The sequence below is a fragment of the Salvelinus sp. IW2-2015 genome, unplaced genomic scaffold, assembly GCF_002910315.2.
Source record: "Salvelinus sp. IW2-2015 unplaced genomic scaffold, ASM291031v2 Un_scaffold5090, whole genome shotgun sequence".
NCBI lineage: Eukaryota > Metazoa > Chordata > Actinopteri > Salmoniformes > Salmonidae > Salvelinus > Salvelinus sp. IW2-2015.
The window spans coordinates 3,914-21,357 of NW_019946356.1; the positions used below are offsets into that span (position 1 = coordinate 3,914).

At 41.8% G+C, this 17,444-nt stretch overlaps 2 protein-coding genes across 2 annotated transcripts in view; both read left to right on the forward strand.

Annotated features, from left to right (window-relative positions):
• Window positions 1–1,539: 1,539 nt before the first annotated feature.
• LOC112077955 (E3 ubiquitin-protein ligase rnf213-alpha-like) lies at window positions 1,540–4,967 on the forward strand. The gene is made up of 3 exons (XM_024144339.2): window positions 1,540–1,714; window positions 3,911–4,038; window positions 4,350–4,967. The coding sequence occupies exons 1-3, from the start codon at window positions 1,612–1,614 to the stop codon at window positions 4,965–4,967; spliced, it is 849 nt and encodes a 282-aa protein (XP_024000107.1). The 5' UTR covers window positions 1,540–1,611.
• Window positions 4,968–5,052: 85 nt separating this feature from the next.
• Window positions 5,053–17,444, forward strand: part of LOC112077954 (E3 ubiquitin-protein ligase rnf213-alpha-like) — a 14,482-nt gene continuing 2,090 nt past the window's right edge. The window contains exons 1-13 of the mRNA XM_024144338.2: window positions 5,053–5,323; window positions 6,769–6,963; window positions 8,895–9,065; window positions 9,267–9,469; window positions 9,688–9,977; window positions 10,920–11,179; window positions 11,425–11,631; window positions 13,145–13,337; window positions 13,514–13,569; window positions 13,665–13,842; window positions 15,076–15,243; window positions 15,363–15,461; window positions 15,551–15,673. Of these exons, the coding sequence (XP_024000106.1) occupies window positions 6,818–6,963; window positions 8,895–9,065; window positions 9,267–9,469; window positions 9,688–9,977; window positions 10,920–11,179; window positions 11,425–11,631; window positions 13,145–13,337; window positions 13,514–13,569; window positions 13,665–13,842; window positions 15,076–15,243; window positions 15,363–15,461; window positions 15,551–15,673 (2,094 nt within the window). The 5' untranslated portion in view covers window positions 5,053–5,323; window positions 6,769–6,817. The remainder of the gene's footprint in view (window positions 5,324–6,768; window positions 6,964–8,894; window positions 9,066–9,266; window positions 9,470–9,687; window positions 9,978–10,919; window positions 11,180–11,424; window positions 11,632–13,144; window positions 13,338–13,513; window positions 13,570–13,664; window positions 13,843–15,075; window positions 15,244–15,362; window positions 15,462–15,550; window positions 15,674–17,444) is intronic.

Genomic DNA, 17,444 nt, shown 5'->3' on the forward strand with positions numbered 1-17,444 from the left:
TGGTAGCTATCGAACAGAACGATCGAGTCGCTGCGAGCGATCTCACATGGAGTCTGGAGATCACATCACCCTCAGATATTGCACAGTTCAGTCTCGTGTGACTACGTCACTGTTATTGCTGAATGGAGGCTGTGGTGGTCCCAGCCTAGACGCCATCACTGCAAGTGTCAAACATCACCCTTCAGAGTGTATACGAATACCACGACAGAACCGATGTACTAGCTAGCGCTGCACCCGATCTAGATCATCTTCTGATCATGTCCCAGAATCTAGATGTTGAGCAACCGTGGCCCTTGTCTAGTTGGTTATATTGAAGCTTATCTCTCGGCTGTTGATTGCTCAGGTCGTTACAGTCGACGGGTCTTTTTCTATGTGCTGTGTGTAAGGCGCATCATAATGAGAGCTGTATAGTGCATCTCATGGTGTGATTGTGACGAGGGGAGGACACCTGATTCTAGATTCAGCCACTTCGCGGTCTTTGGATGTTGTGCGCGTGGCGTTTTGTGTGGTTATGAATACAGGTCCCTGCGTCCTTAGGCAAGCCGTCATCACGAGATGCTGTGTGTATTGTTTCTATCCAAATCCAGCGCGTGTGCCGTGTGGGTCGACTGGTGTGTTGATCTCTAGTGTGGTGGTATGCCAAGGGAAAAGTCTTAGCCTGACATATTCGAGATCAGGAGTCACGAAGAGCATTTTCGATTATAGCGTGACAGACTTGCAGAGCGTAGTGTCGACTGTGTGTAGGCGAGGATACAAATTGACAAATAAGTCTGCATGTCTTGCCTATGCTAATCAAGCATGAATTTACACATAAGACGAGCGTCTGACATTAAATATGTTATCAGTTCCACGCTCCATTGAGCCAAACATCTCTTTCTTCTTCTTTTTTTATACTATTTTTTCAGACTTGTGAACCATCGGCACAAACTTATTTCTGGACGTAGTCTGAGAGAGGCCCAGACCAGCCTCAATAGACTGAAAGCACCAGATCATATCACACAGTGCTCAGTGTCAAAAGCAAAATGCGTAGTGCTTTGTTCCCTGAACACCACGATATGATTCACACTCGCAGGGACGGCAGACCAGACTCACCTAACCTCTTACTTGGTCAATTCAACGATAGATTAACACTCGTAATCTTGTCCCCACATGTACCATACTTAAATACCATGCATCGTTGAGGAGTGACCAGTTGCTAAGTCTTTGCTGATACACTTATCTACACGATAGTCAGGAGCCCAGGTCACTCATGAACTCACATTACTACTACGACTATCCATAGACCAGTCAATATTCTTACATAGGGCGTGCAGGAGCAGACAGCACCTCCCATCCATCAACTGCGAGAGTACTCCATGACAGCGCTCTTGAGATACATTCTCTGCTCTTGGTTTGGGGCAGTTATTATTGTCTGCCACAAAACGGATCCTAGAATATTTGACTGGCTTTAGTTTAGGGAAGTGGCTATACCTTTAGCTGGCTAGTTGTTTATCACATTTCATTGAAATTCAAGAACGTTTAAGTGAAAGTMAGATATTTGGTCCCGAGCTCTGTGTCATACAGATACAAACAGTGTTCCCTCTGAAATACAGACGCCATTGAAACTTCAAGATGAAGTGCACAGGTTGTGGCCATGTTGCGTTTGAGAAAACGGCTAGATTCTGCAGCCAGTGTGGCCATCAGCTATCTGCACAACCAGTCACCAAGGAGCCTGGTCAGTACTGCCCTGTAATGTTATGTTATATAAATAAATGTTCTTACTGTTTTACTTGAAGAAAGTAAATGGGTTTTTGTAAAAAATGTCTGTGGAAATTGTTAAAAGTAGTCATTGTGCCTAGAGTTGTATGGGTTGTTTTACTTTGCAATCATTGGTTTTTGTTTGACATACATTTTAAACWGAAAAATCTGTCTCATTGTCACTCAGTTATCGTGGAATTGCCTYTATACAGTCATCATTAAAAAAACAAAAATTCTGACTGACCCTCCTGTCATGTAATCCAACTTGTCTGTACGTGAGTAAAATAACTACTAACTGTGTATCTTTATGAAGGCACATTTATTGTTAACTTCACATTGCAAGCCACATGAGAGAGAGATGCTTTCCTCATGAACCCCTACATTCCCACATTAACATATGGCCAATCAGGATGCAGTATGCAAATAATACGACACCTCCATCAAATTATGATTTATTTTACAACTGTAATGGTGAATGAAGAAAGAGGGGGATATATATTTTAAATTAAACCTTTTATTTAACTAGGCAAGTCAGTTAAGGTCTCCCAAGTGGCGCAGTGGTCTAAGGCACTGCATCTCGGTGCAAGAGGTGTCACTACAGTCCCTGGTTCGACTCCAGGCTGTATCACATCCGGCCGTGATTGGGAGTCACATAGGGCGTCGCACAATTGACCCAGCGTCATTTGGGTTTGGCCGGGGTAGGCCGTCATTGTAAATAAGAATTTGTTCTTAACACGGAACCCAAACTGGCTGCCATCGTGCATAAATAGATTTTGTCCCCCCACACCAAACACAATCATGACACGCAGGTTAAAATATCAAAACAAACTCTGAACCAATTATATTAATTTGGGGACAGGTTGAAAAGCATTAAACATTTATGGCAATTTAGCTAGCTAGCTTGCACTTGCTAGCTAATTTGTCCTGGGATATAAACATTGGGTTGTTATTTTACCTGAAATGCACAAGGTCCTCTACTCCGACAATTAATCCACACATCAAACGGTCAACCGAATTGTTTCTAGTCATCCTTCCTCCTTCAAGGCTTTTTCTTCACTTGACTTTATATTGCGATTGGCAACTTTCATAAATTAGGTGCATTACCGCTACTGACCTTGTTCGTCTTTCAATCACCCACGTGGGTATAACCAAGAGGAGATGGCACATGGGTACCTGCTTCTATAAACCAATGAGGAGATGGGAGAGGCAGGACTTGCAGCGCGATCTGCGTCAGAAATAGAACTGACTTTATTTTAGCCCTTGGGAATGCAGACGCTCGTTGGCGTGCGCGAGCAGTGTGTGGTGCAATAATTTCATAATATAGATTTCTAAATTTATTTTACAACGCAGACGCTTGTTAGTGCGCGCGAGTAGTGCGGGTACAATAATTTCTATTTGCAACAAGCGGTGTAGTCAGCCTGTTATTAACTGACTGCTTAGTTAAATAAATACAATTACACATTATTAGTTATTAGCCCAGTTATAGCTAATTTCTAGTCAACAATGGGGAGTGGTTGCTTCCTACAAGAGCACAAAATGTGTGCATTTCTAGCCATCTTTGAAATCAAGTCAGGTAAAGATATATTTTTTTAGTTCTTAAAAGGGCAGTGTTGTATTTGAAATGGCTTGAATCAGCTAAGTAGGCAGAGCGTAGCTTATTTTGTCAGATTCTCTGTAATAAATGGTATGGGAATAATAATGAGTTGTATTTTGTAAAGTGGTTTCTTGCATCAAACACCACAACATTTTCAGSCACCTCCTTGTCTGAAGGACAAGTGGATAAACAGGTTCATGTCAAGCCCTGCATGTTTCTTTCAGTCTCATGGAATGTAGGCCTACATTGAACAACACACATTTGCTGCTTCTGTAGTCTGAATGATAGAACAGCTATTTCCATGTTAAAATGTTATGGGATGCATTTTTCTCAATTGTTAACTGTAACTTAAAGCAGTAAAGCCTCAGTGTTCACAGTAAACGCGCGCCAGAAGTTGCACAGAATTTTCACAATGTTCAAGTTTGTGCTCACTAGACCTGAAATTTGCTTAGTGCAGAACATGTTTTGAGTGAACATTGGCTGCCTACACCAGACAACTGAGGGAATTCTGATCAAGTTGACAATGTAATTCACAAGCGCTAATGCAACTGATGATTTTTTGTTGTTTTTCAAATGCAGACAACACACTGGAGAGTGTGAATGAGAAGACAGAAATGGAGAGTGATGTGTCAACCCTGAATAACCGGGAAACTAACACTTCTCCGAAGCGGCCCAATGAAGAGCCCAACAGCAACCCTAAGAAAAAGGTGGATAWTAAAACCAACATGTTTTTGAGAACTTCCTCGTTCTAATTTCAGATTTTTAAAATGTATTATACTGTGTTTGAAAACATATTTTTACCTGAAGATGTTGTTTTATCAGTCACTAAGCTGTGTCAATAACACTGTCCAGGTATAGAAACTGATCACCTAGCTTGTAGGCCCCCAGGAAGAGTAGCTGCTGCTCCTGCAACAGCTAATAGGCATCCTAATAAAACACTAAATGTAAGTAATGTTGTTTGAGGGAAGAGTGGATATACTAAGATTTGTTCTCTTTTTTCAACCTTTGGCTCAATCAGAGAAAAAAGAGGAAGAGGACCAAGAAGAAGAAGGACGGCAGCCCTGCGTCATTGGACTCTGACCAGCTGACCTCTGACCTGTCTGACATCTCCCTTATGGGCAGCCATGCGAATAACAGGAAACAGGAAGTTGCGGAGTCCTCCGACAGCGATGCCAGCACCATGGACGAGACACCCAACTCACTTCATGACATGTCTGCCTTAGTTGAMAAACCAGCCAGTGCATCAGCATCATCAGCAGCACCCAGTACAGTCAGTCCATCTGGGAACACGTCTGACAATCAAGATCCTCCAAGCACTGCCTCATCACAGCCCGAGGCCAGCGCAGAGAGCCAGCCTGCCGCAGGGAAATATCAACAGAGCAGTGAAGAGAAAGACCTATCTCAGTCACCTACAAAACAGACCTCCAAGTCGGCTCCGAATGACACTCCTGCCTATCTCACCGACTCGGCTGGCAAATCCACCACCACCATCCCTCTTCAGTCAGCCTCAGTGGTATCGGCAAAGACCACTGACCAGAAAGCTCCAAAGGCTGCTGACGCGAAGACCGCTGACCAGGAAGCTCCAAAGGCTGCTGACGCGAAGACCGCTGACCAGGAAGCTCCAAAGGCTGGCTGACGCTGTAAGGACCGCTGGACCAGGAAGCCCAAAGGCTGCTGACGCAGAAGGACCGCTGACCAGGAAGCTCCAAAGGCTGGCTGACGCGAAGACCGCTGTCCAGAAAGCTCCAAAGACCGCTGACGCAAAGACGCTGTCCAGAAAGCTCCAAAGGCTGCTGACGCGAAGAGCACTAAGAACAAAAAGACGTGGCCAACTCAAAGCAGACGAACCTGGACCAGAATGCGAACCAGAATGCTAAGCAGAACCAGACCAGACAGAGCAAACAGAAAGGGACAGATGATCAGCAGAACCAGGACTCGAAGCAAACCACCGCTGGAAATAAGATGGTGTTAGGCTCTCAGAAGAAATCAGAGGTAATGTAGCTGCTTGACATTACAAATACACTGAGGGTACAAAACATGCTCTTTCCATGACATAGACTGACCAGGTGAATCCATGTGAAAGCTATGATCCCTTATTGACTTCACTTGTTAAATCCACTTCAAGCCCTTGAGACATGGAGTTGTATGTGTGCTGTTCAGAGGGTGAATGGGCAAGACAAAATATTGAAGTGCCTTTGACGGGTATAGTAGTAGGTGCCAGGCGCATCGGTTTTGACTGTGTCAAAACTGCAACGCTGCCTGGACATTTTTAACACTTTGTGAGTCCATGCCCTCACAAATTGAGGCTGTTTTAAGGGCAAAGGGGTGCACAATATAAGGTATTCCTAATGTTTTGTACACTGGGCCAATTGTGCACCGTCCTGGGACTCCAGGCCATGGCTGGTTGTGGCACAGCCCGGAATATGAACCCAGGTCTGCATGCAGTGCCTTAACCTGGTTCTCCTGAGTGGTGCAGCGGTTTTTCTTTTTCAATCAAATATATTTGTTGCTATGATACGGGCTAGTATTTATTTCCATAAGGTAACCCTAACTTAATATAGCCGTATTATAAACCTGTATTATGGCAACATTTTCCATCATGTGTGCAAATTAACTAGATTTGTTAAAAATACTGCTTAGACTAGATTATTATGGCTGATGTAGTTTGTTTGTCTAAGGTGTGGGGGGAGCTTGTTACCTTCCCTGACTTGCTGTGTGTTTGAGATCAACTACATTGTAGTCAGACTGCGCAGAACCACTGATCTACAAATTACCTTTAATTTTAGTCTTGAGTAATTATATTCTGTGCTTCACCATGCTGAAACTCATCCCCTCAAACACACTATTTACATTTTAACATTTGACTTACAATCAGCACATTCGTTAAGATTGGTATAACAAGCACATATCAGAGTCATTTCAAGTGAAACCTTCCTCATAAAAGCAGCTATCAGCGAAATCCGTGCTAGTAAGAAAATAGAAGTTCTGGTTTTCACACGAGAAAGATGAGTAGACTAGTAATGTGTTCTTTTTTTTCTCCTAGGTGTAGGGCGCTAGGGAGGTCAACCAAGTTACTGAGGCATCTCTTCAAAGAGCACCTTGGTTGACCTCTGGCCAGGTGGAGAGCAGACTGATCCTCAAACTCTGTTTCTCCTCATGCCAGGTGGAGAGCAGACTGATCCTCAAACTGTGTCTCCTCATGCCAGGTGGAGAGCAGACTGATCCTCAATCTGTCTGTTTCTCCTCATGCCAGGTTGAGAGCAGACTGATCCTCAAACTGTCTGTTTCTCCTCATGCCAGGTGGAGAGCAGACTGATCCTCAAACTGTCTGTTTCTCCTCATGCCAGGTGGAGGAGGCAGACTGATCCTCAAACTGTTTCTCTCATGCCAGGTGGAGAGCAGACGATCCTCAAACTGTCTGTTTCTCCTCATGCCAGGTGGAGAGCAAAGGCTCCAGTGTGGACCCACAGGTGAAGTGGGGAGAACATGGAGGTCCAGCAGCAGCCTTCCCGTGGGGGAGGAGACCACTCCTCACCTACACCACAGAGCCCAGGCGTCAAGAAAGAGAAACAGAAAGACAACAAAAGCGACGACTCTGAATCCAAGGGTCAGGATGTTCCACCGCCAAAAAGGTATTTACAAATCGTGTGTTGTTCATAACAGAAGTCACACAATTTTAACATGAAGAACCTAAAAGGCACACTTTTCTTGCATTGATAAACATCTATAGGTGCACAAAAGCACTTTCGAAGACACCCACAACCCGCACAGCGCTACTATCCATTGTTGTCTGTGTACACAATGTTGTGCTTATTTCCAAACACGTTTTTGAGAGTGGAAATCCACTCTAACTACAGGTACAGAAGCAAAGAAAGTATTCATACTCCTTGACTTATTCTACATTTAGTTGTCTTACAGCCTGAATTCCAAATTGATTCAATAGATGTATTTTCTCACCCATCTACACACAGTACCCCATAATGACATTAAAAACATGTTTTTACACATTTTTGCTAATTTATTGGAAGGTAAATACAGAAATATTTCATTTACATAATTATTCACATCCCTAAGTTTATACTTTGTAGAAGCACTGTTGGTGGCGATTTCAGCTGTGATTCTTTTTGGGTAAGTCTCTAAGAGCATTTCACTCGTCAAGCTCTGTCAAGTTGATCGTTACTTGCTAGACAGCCATTTTCAAGTCTTGCCATAGATTTTAAAGATGATTTAAGTGAACTGTAACAAGGCCACTCAGGAACATTCAATGGTGTCTTGGTATGCAACTCCCAGTGTATATTTGGCCTTGTGTTTTAGGTTATTGTCTTGCTGAAAGGTGAATTTGTCTCTGAAAGATTTTCCTCTGGGATTTTGCCTGCACTTATAGCTGTATTCTGTTTCTTTTTATCCCAAAAAACTCTCTAGAACTTGCCGATGACAAGCATACCCATAACATGATGCTTCCACCACTGTGCTTGAAATTATGAAGTGGTACTCAGTGATGTGTTGTTGGATTTGCCAGCAACATAACACTTTGTATTCATAACACTTTGTARAAAGTTCAATTCTTTGCCACATTTCTTTGCAGTATTARTTAAGTGCCTRGTTGCAAACAGGATGCATGTTTWGGAATATTTGTATTCCGTACAGGCTTCCTTCTTTTCACTCTGTCATTTAGGTTAGTATTGTGGAGTAACTATAATGTTATTGATCCATCATCAGTTCTCATATCACAAGCATTAAACAACCTCTAAATGTTTTAAAATCACCCTTGGCTTATGGTTGAAATCCRTGAGCAGTTTCTTTCATCTCCGTCAACTGAGTTAGGAAGGACGCCTGTATCTTTGTAGTGACTGGGTGTATTGATACACCATCCAAAGTCTAATTAATAACTTCACCAGGCTCAGAGATATTTAGCGTCTGCTAATTTGTAACCAAGTGGTGCCCTTTTTTGCAAGGCATTGAAAAACCTCTCTAGTCTTTGTGGTTGAATCTGTGTTTGAAATTCACTACTCGATTGAGGGACCTTACAATTATTTGTACGTTTGGGGTACAAAAATCGTGTTCACCAGTATTATTGAACACATGAGTCCATGCAACTTATGTGATTTGTTAAGCACATGTTTTACTCCTGAACTTATTTAGGCTTGCTGTAACAAAAGGGCTGAATACTTACTGACTCAAGACATTTCAGCGTTTAATTTATTATAAAAAATTCTACAATTTTCTACCAACAAAATTCCACTTTGACATTATGTGGTATTTGTGTGTGTGTGTGGATCAGTGACACAATATCAATTGAATCCATTTTAAATTTGGGCTGTAACACAACCGAATGTGGAAAAGGTAAAGGGGTGTGAATACTTTCTGAAGGCCCTGTATGAGGAAGGGTGGAGAGGGGGATTGAACCCCAGTCTCCGGTGGGGGAGGTGCTTGTGCCCGGGAGTGTTACATATTCGAACATGGATCTGCACATTTCAAATCAGTTTTATCAGTACCGATCACGCACACCGCCACTTAGCTAATACAATACTCATCTGATTCATTTTGTTTGGTCCAATTTCAGGATCCCTCCAGGGAAAAAACAGGTCTCTGCAAGTGAGAGACTCACAATCTATTTCCACGCTGTCCTCTCAAAGGATTTCAAGCTGAACCCGGACGAGGACCGCATCTTCATCAGGGCTGGGGGGAACATTGGGAACTGGGATACCGATACCGTTGAGCTCACTGTGTCTAAGTAGGTTTTTATATACATGTATCGAATATATCAGCCGTCAAGACAGTTTTGCCAAATATGTTGAATATGTATTCAATAGGAACCTGCTTATAATGTTCAACAATGTTCCCATCTATCTCACATAGAAAACAACAGACTCGTGGTGGGGGTTAAATGTGTATGATATGTAACAGAGGATAAACCAATGCATTACCTCTACAGGGATCTTGGAGAGCATGGGTTCCTAGTCGAAGGGAGCTTGATCACAAGCAAATCTAATGCAACCGTGTCCATACCATACAAGTACCTCGTCTACAAGCTTAAAAAGCAAAAGTACGAGTWTGAGTACATATACAAACTGGATTCTACCTACCCCACCACCAACAGATGTCTTTTTGTCAAATCCCATCTGCTTAATGAAGAAGGTGGGTGCAGTTGCTATAACAATTTCTATAGTAGTTCTTTATTGTAAGTCACTGATTTTAAAATGTTCCATTTACTTCATGTAAGTTCAAAACCTTCTTGATTTTTATCATACATCTATTTGGTACTGCTCGTCTATTTTGTTCACACTGTCTTACATGTGAGGAAATAGTCTAAAATGTATGCAAATATATTAAGCAATGATTTTGGTTGGTTTCAGGGGACTGGCATCAGTATGATGACATCATCTGTGTGGCGCCATCCAAGAACGTGCTCAAGCGGCTAAAAGACGCTTTTTGGTCGGATCAAAGGAAAAGTGTCATCGAAGGCCGAGAAATCGCAGGGAAAGTTATGCTGGAGAGTATATTTGACCTCCTCAGGAGCTGGACTGACATTAACTTCAAGAGTTTCCTCAATCAGCTGAATCAGTTTTACCAGATCTATGGGAACCCGTTTGTCTATGAGGAGACACACAAGAAATGGTACTCCTTAGACTACGACGAAAAAGATGTAAGTACAGTTCTTAATGTCACACCGGCTCTGGAACTCTCTCCTTCCACCTCTCAGAAACTCTCTCCTTCCACCTCTCAGAAACTCTCTCCTTCCACCTCTCAGAAACTCTCTCCTTCCACCTCTCTGGAACTCTCTCCTTCCACCTTCTGGAACTCTCTCCTTCCACCTCTCTGGAACTCTCTCCTTCCACCTCTCTGAAACTCTCTCCTTCCACCTCTCTGAAACTCTCTCCTTCCACCTCTCTGAAACTCTCTCCTTCCACCTCTCTGAAACTCTCTCTCTTCCACCTCTCTGGAACTCTCTCCTTCCACCTCTCTGGAACTCTCTCCTTCCACCTCTCTGGAACTCTCTCCTTCCACCTCTCTGGAACTCTCTCTTCCACCTCTCTGGAACTCTCTCCTTCCACCTCTCTGGAACTCAGAATCCTTCTCCATCTTCCAGTCCTGCCTAAAGACCCACTGCTTCACCCTGGCCTAGACGTACCCCCCCCACCTACCTGAATGCTAAATGCATGCACGGATGTTACCCCCCGCCCCCTAGCTGTTAGGCTTTTGCTTGTTTTGCTTTCTCCTGCATCCCCTCTTCTAATTTATCCCAGTTATTGTGTTGCTGTTAGAAGTGAAATGAGAGCAAGCATTTCACTCTGTCTATTTGCTTGACTTGTAGAAAAGATGACAGCCGCTAATATGATTTTAACTCTGCCCAATAAACGTGCGGACGCTGCACAATGCTGTAAATGTATAGAGGTAATATTGTGTGTGGGAGTTTCATTTCTGGAATGATTGCTGTTTTTTCACATGTATTTTTAATTTGGTTGTCTTATTGTATGTTTCTTTTGTATATGGAAGGGAAAAGCAAATGGATGAGTATTGAGTTGCAGTGTGCAACCGTCCCCAAAACAAATCTGTTAACATTCACTGTTTGTTCTTCCTCCCAAAGGTCAGGAAGCTGCTGAAGCAGTTCATGRTGGATAACGTTGTTCCTCAGCTGCAGAAGGAGGGTGAGGGGAAAAGCTGCTTCATCCAGGACCCCATGAGGGCAGCTGTGGTCATGCTGTACGTGTGGAAGCAGTTCGGCGTCAGGCTGGACCACGGAGAGTCCACCCGGCTCTGCACCGCCCTGTGCTTGCCCAAGCTGCCCAAAGACTCCTTCCTGCAGTACTGGACCGACTTCGCCCAAGCCGTCTCCGGTCTCAAAAAGTGGGTTTTGGCGTCAGGATTTCTGCTTATTTTTTGCCTATTACAGACATTATGATTTGTTTATTTTTATACAGGATGTAATCATTTGTATTATTCAAACTGAGTAATATTTTATACACATTTTCTCATAACAGTTTCTAACAAAGTGCTTGTTAGTGGATGAGTTCTCATTACATTTTTTGGTACAAAAAAATGCTGATGTATTTATTTTTGTGTGAAAATCAACCTATTTTTCTCTGCACTAGCTTGCCAGACATGTTGGTGGCTCTGATCAACAGTGTGAAGACTGAAGGGCCCCGGTGGATTTTGGTGCTCCCCCTGCTCCACCTCCTCAAGGGATCCTCCAAACCGTTCACACCCATATCTACCACTGTCACCACCAAGTACGAGCAGTCCTGGGCGGGCCTCCAAGGCCTCAAAGCAGACATGACACTCAACAGCCAGGACAGGAGGTACAGTACTTCTATTCTCCCCGTGGTATTAGAAAATCATTCCTATTGTCTCACTAGATTACACTAAAGGTTTGGCCTTTCGTAATTATGTCCTGTTCCTTTTTTGGTAAACAAACAAATTAAATTCCCTCTAGAAATTACTAAAAATTATATATATTATACATATTGCCATCGGGAAAGTATTCAGACCCCTTCACTTTTTGCACATTTTGTTACGTTACAGCCTTACTAAAATTGATAAAATGTTTTTTTTAAATCCTCAGCAATCTACACACTATCCCATGATGACAACGCTAAAAAACAGGTTTAGAATTTTTGCAAATGTACAAATAAAAAACAAAACACACTACTGTTCAAAAGTTGAGTCACTTAGACATTTCCTTGTTTTTGAAAGAAAAGCACTTTTGTCAGATACTATTTAATTTTCATCCGTGCTAACATAATTGCAAAAAGGTTTTCTAATGATCCTTTTAAAATTATAAACTTGGATTAGAACATAGGAGTGATGGTTGCTGATAATGGGCCTCTGTACGCCTATGTAGATATTCCACAATAAATCAGCGGTTTCCAGCTACAATAGTCATTCACAACATTAACAATGTCTACACTGTATTTCTGATCAATTTGATGTTATTTTAATGGACAAAAAAAATTACTTTTCTTTCAAAAACAAGGACATTTAAGTGACCCCAAACTTTTGAAGAGTAGTGTACCTTATTTACATAAGTATCCAGACCCTTTGCTATGAGACTAGAAAATTGAGCTCAGGTGCACCTAGTTTCCATTAATCATCCTTGAGATGTTTCTACAACTTAATTGGAGTCCATCTGTGGTAAATTAAATTGATTTGACATGATTTGGAAAAGCACACACCTGTCTATACAAGGTCCCACAGTTGACAGTGCATGTCAGAGCACTGGTTCCAAACTTCTTCCATTTAAGAATGATGGAGGCCACTGTGTTCTTGGGGACTTTCAATGCTGCAGAAATGTTTTGATACCCTTCCTCCGAGACAATCCTGTCTTGGAGCTCTACGGACAATTCCTTCAACCTCATGGCTTGGTTTTTCTCTGACATGCACTGTCAACTGTGGGACCTTATATAGACATGTGTGTGCCTTTCCAAATCATGTCCAATCAATTGAATTTACCACAGGTGGACTCCAATTAAGTTGTAGAAACATCTCAAGGATGATTAATGGAAACAAGGTGCACCTGAGCTCAATTTTCAAGTCTCATAGCAAAGGGTCTGGATACTTATGTAAATAAGGTATTTCTGTTTTTTATTTTGAATACATTTGTAAAAAAATTATAACCTGTTTTCGCTTTGTCATTATGGGTTATTGTGTGTTGATTGGTGAGTAGTTTTTTTAATTTAATACATTTTTGAATAAAGCTGTAACGTAACAAAATGTAGAAAAAGTGAAGTGGTCTGAATACTTTCTGAATATCATTTATCTTTTTTATTGATATTAATTGGTGATATCCCTTCTTTTTTCCCTCCTTTGTTTTAGAGCGATGTTGAATCTCATGAAAAACAATGGCCATCTGGTTGAGATGGACAGACTAGTGTCTCGGTCCTGGATGTGTCTGCTGCCCATAGAGGACCTGATGGAATGCAGCGTCCTCATCAACGTGGAACTGCTGGACCTGCTCCATGTCTTCACTCTGAGGGCCCCTCAAGATGTCACCTATAGCAACAAGCAGGTGAGCTGGACACTAGTTTCCCCCCTGACTACAGGGCTTTTTCAGCATACTCTCGCCTCTGTCTTTCTTATCTCTTTCCTAGCCAATAAACCCAGAATGTTTTTAAAAGTATTATAGAGCATTGAAGGTTTCAAATCAACTTGTTTTTTAACAATGTGTTTTTTTCTGCCCTGCAGTATGTGTCAGACACTCTCTCACATATTCAAAGCAGTCTCATCGAGGAGAAATACAGGTGATTGACTTACTGTAACTCATCTGGTTCACTTGTTTCCTTTTGATCTTTGATGATAGTTATTGTAAAACATCCGCTGTTTTTTGTGGTTGCAGTTGTTTTAGTGAGGCGTATGGCAGAGAATGCTTGGCAACAGCAGTGAAACTTTTTGAGAAGATCTGCAAAGGAGTCCGGTCCACTTCAACCTACACTCAGAACTTCACAGACATCCCTGTGGCATGCATGAACATGGTTGTCTCTGTATCTGAGTTTGCCCGGGCCTTTGAGTCACAGGTATGTGGAGTTCAAGTAGAAAATGTCTGATGACTCATTTAGACTTTGCCCAAGATAAGCGGTTGGCCAACAGTATGTATGGACTGACTCTCTAGATAACAAGGTTATTTATTAACTTCTTACGGCTGAGATCGGCTGAGATCCCGTTAACGGGATCAACTTGACAACAGCCAGTGAAAGTGCAGGGCGCCAAATTCAAACAACAGAAATTTTATAATTCAAATTCCTCAAACATACAAGTATTTTACACCGTTTTAAAGATAAACTTGTTGTTAATCCCACCACAGTGTCCGATTTCAAAAAGGCTTTACGACGAAAGCACACCATCTGATTATGTTAGGTCAGTACCTAGTCACAGAAAAATACAGCCATTTTTCCAGCCAAAGAGAGGAGTCACAAAAAGCAGAAAGAGATAAAATGAATCACTAACCTTTGATGATCTTCATCAGATGACACTCATAGGACTTGGATTTTTGCTCAGATTTTTGCCTGCCATATGAGGTCTGTGGGTATAACAGAAACCATTCAAACAGTTTTAGAAACTTCAGAGTGTTTTCTATCCAAATCTACTAACAATATGCATATCTTAGCTTCTGGGACTGAGTAGCAGGCAGTTTACTCTAGGCACCTTATTCATCCAAGCTACTCAATACTGCCCCCAGCCATAAGAAGTTAAACAGAAAATCATGAAGAAGACGTGTTTGATTCTGACCACTATCTTGTATTTCTGGGAATTTTCAGGGACTTCACAATACTATATTATCATAATACATAGGTGCCGATACGATATATATTGGGATTCTATATGTATCATGATTCTTTATTGCGATTCGATGTTCCAAACATATTGCTCACTATATGTCTGCTGCAGAGCGATAAGAGAGAGCATGAGAAAACGAGTTTTGATCAAGTCGGGGAAATAAAAGTGCTAAAAATATGTTGGTTCACTATTTAAAAAGAAGATGGAGAACAAGCTCTAAATGGAGAAATACCTGAGTTTTGGTGCAGGTACAGCTGACTAGTTCAGACTATAGAAAAATATTTACTAGAAAGGACATTCCCATTTAAGTCAATTTTCTGTGATGGGTGGACCAGCGGCCATATTGAGTGTACCCATGAGTGTTCCAGTCAAATTGCTGTGGTTTGATGGTCTTTGTCCCTTCTAGTAGTTCTATTTCTATGGTTAAGACATTTTCGAAAAAAGGATGGAGATAACTTATCATTCCTTTCAAGGCAACTAAGGACGTGGAAAGAGAGCATATGCATGCCAAGGAGCTGGAGCTGTTATCCGAGGCGATGGTGATCGTCAGATCCTGGATCGGCAAAACCTTCAGAGACCGGTTGCTGGCCAGGGGTATGACCACCTTGTACCTCAGTGTCAATGTCACCACAGAGATAGAGGTGAGGAGAAAATTATACATTTTTGTTGTGCAAATCATGACCATGATTTTTTTTTAAATGTGTAGTTCTATATCATAAAAAAAAAAAAATGATGACGAAGCTCTTTTTTTATTTGCCAGATGTGGAACAACATAATCTCTCTCAAGTTCGCCAATGACGATTTCACAAAAGAATGGAGACAAACGTTCACTAGGGACTTGGAAGGCAAACTCAAACAGGTATGAAACTGCCACACATACAGTATAATTGTGACCTGACTGAAATGGCCATTGGTGAAATGACTGAAATACCTTTTCTGCATTTCTAGGAGTCTCCTCTGGATCAGATAGAGATCTACTGTTCCAAGATTGAGGTCCTGAATGAATCTCACCCTCACGTAGCCAAGAGTATCGAGAAATGTGCCCTGGAAGCTGTCACCTCACTGTGCCAGGTAAGTAGACTCATGGTAACACTTCAAGTAAATACAGATTCAAAATACTGTACCAGTCAAAAGTTTGGACACACCTACTCATTCCAGGGTTTTTCTTAATTTTTACTATTTTCTACATTGTAGAATAATAGTGAAGACATCAAAACTATGAAATAACACATGGAATCATGTAGTAACCAAAAAAGTGTTAAACAATTCAAAATATATTTGAGATTCTTCAAAGTAGCCACCCTTTGCCTTGATGACAGTTTTGCACACTCTTGGCATTCTCTCAACCAGCCTCATGAGGTAGTCACCTGGAATGCATTTCAATTAAAAGGTCTGCCTTGATAAAAGTTAATTTGTGGAATTTCTTTCCTTTATGCGTTTGAGCCAAACAGTTGTGTTGTGACAAGGTAGGGGTGGTATATAGAAGATAGCCCTATTTGGTCAAATACCAGGTCCATATTTGACAAGAACTGCTCAAATAAGCAAAGAGAAATGACAGTCCGTCATTACTTTAAGATACGAAAGTCAGTCAATCCGGAAAACCATCAAGCGTTATGATGAAACTGGCTCTCATGAGGACCGCCACAGGAGAGGAAGACCCAGTGTTACATCTGCTGCAGAGGATAAGTTCATTACAGTTAACTGCACCTCAGATTGCAGCTCAAATAAATGCTTTCACAGAGTTCAAGTAACAGACACATGTCAACATCAACTGTTCAGAGGAGACGTGGGAATCAGCCTTCATGTCGAATTTCTGCAAAGACACCACTACTAAAGGACACAGTAAGAAGAAAGAGCTTGCTTGGGCCAAGAAACACGAGTAATGGACATTAGACCGGTGGAATTCTGTCCTTTGGTCTGATGAGTCCAAATGTGCGATTTTTGGTTCCAAACCGCCGTGTCTTTTTGAGACGCGGAGTAGGTGAATAGATGATCTCCGCATGTGTGGTTACCACCGTGAGCATGGAGGAGGAGGTGTGACGGTGTGGGGGTGCTTTGCTGGTGACACTGTCTGTGATTTATTTAGAATTAAAGGCACACTTAACCAGCATGGCTACCACAGCATTCTGCAGCGATACGCCATCCATCTGGTTTCGCTTAGTGGGACTATCATTTGTTTTTAACAGGACAATGACCCAAAACACACCCCCAGGTTGTGTAAGGGCTATTTGACCAACGAGAGTGATGGAGTGCTGCATCAGATGACCTGGCCTCCACAATCTCCCGACCTCAACCCTATTGAAATGGTTAGGATGAGTTGGACCGCAGAGTGAAGGAAAAGAAGCCAACAAGTGCTCAGCATATGTGGAACTCCTTCAAGACTGTTGGAAAAGTATTCCAGGAGAAGCTGGTTGAGAGAATGTCAAGAGTGTGCAAATTGTCATCAAGGCAAAGGGTGGCTACATTGAAGAATTTAAAATACAGTGGGGCAAAAAAGTATTTAGTCAGCACCAATTGTGCAAGTTTCTCCTACTTAAAAAGATGAGAGAGGCCTGTAATTTTTCATCATAGGTACACTTCAACTATGACAGACAAAATGAGAAAAAAAATTCCTGAAAATCACATTGTAGAATTTTTAATGAATTTATTTGCAAATTATGGTGGAAAATAAGTATTTGGTCAATAACAAAGTTTATCTTCAATACTTTGTTATATACCCTTGTTGGCAATGACAGAGGTCAAAACGTTTTTCTGTAAGTCTTCACAAGGTTTCACACACTGTTGCTGGTATTTGGCCCATTCCTCCGTGCAGATCTCCTCTAGAGCAGTGATGTTTTAGGGC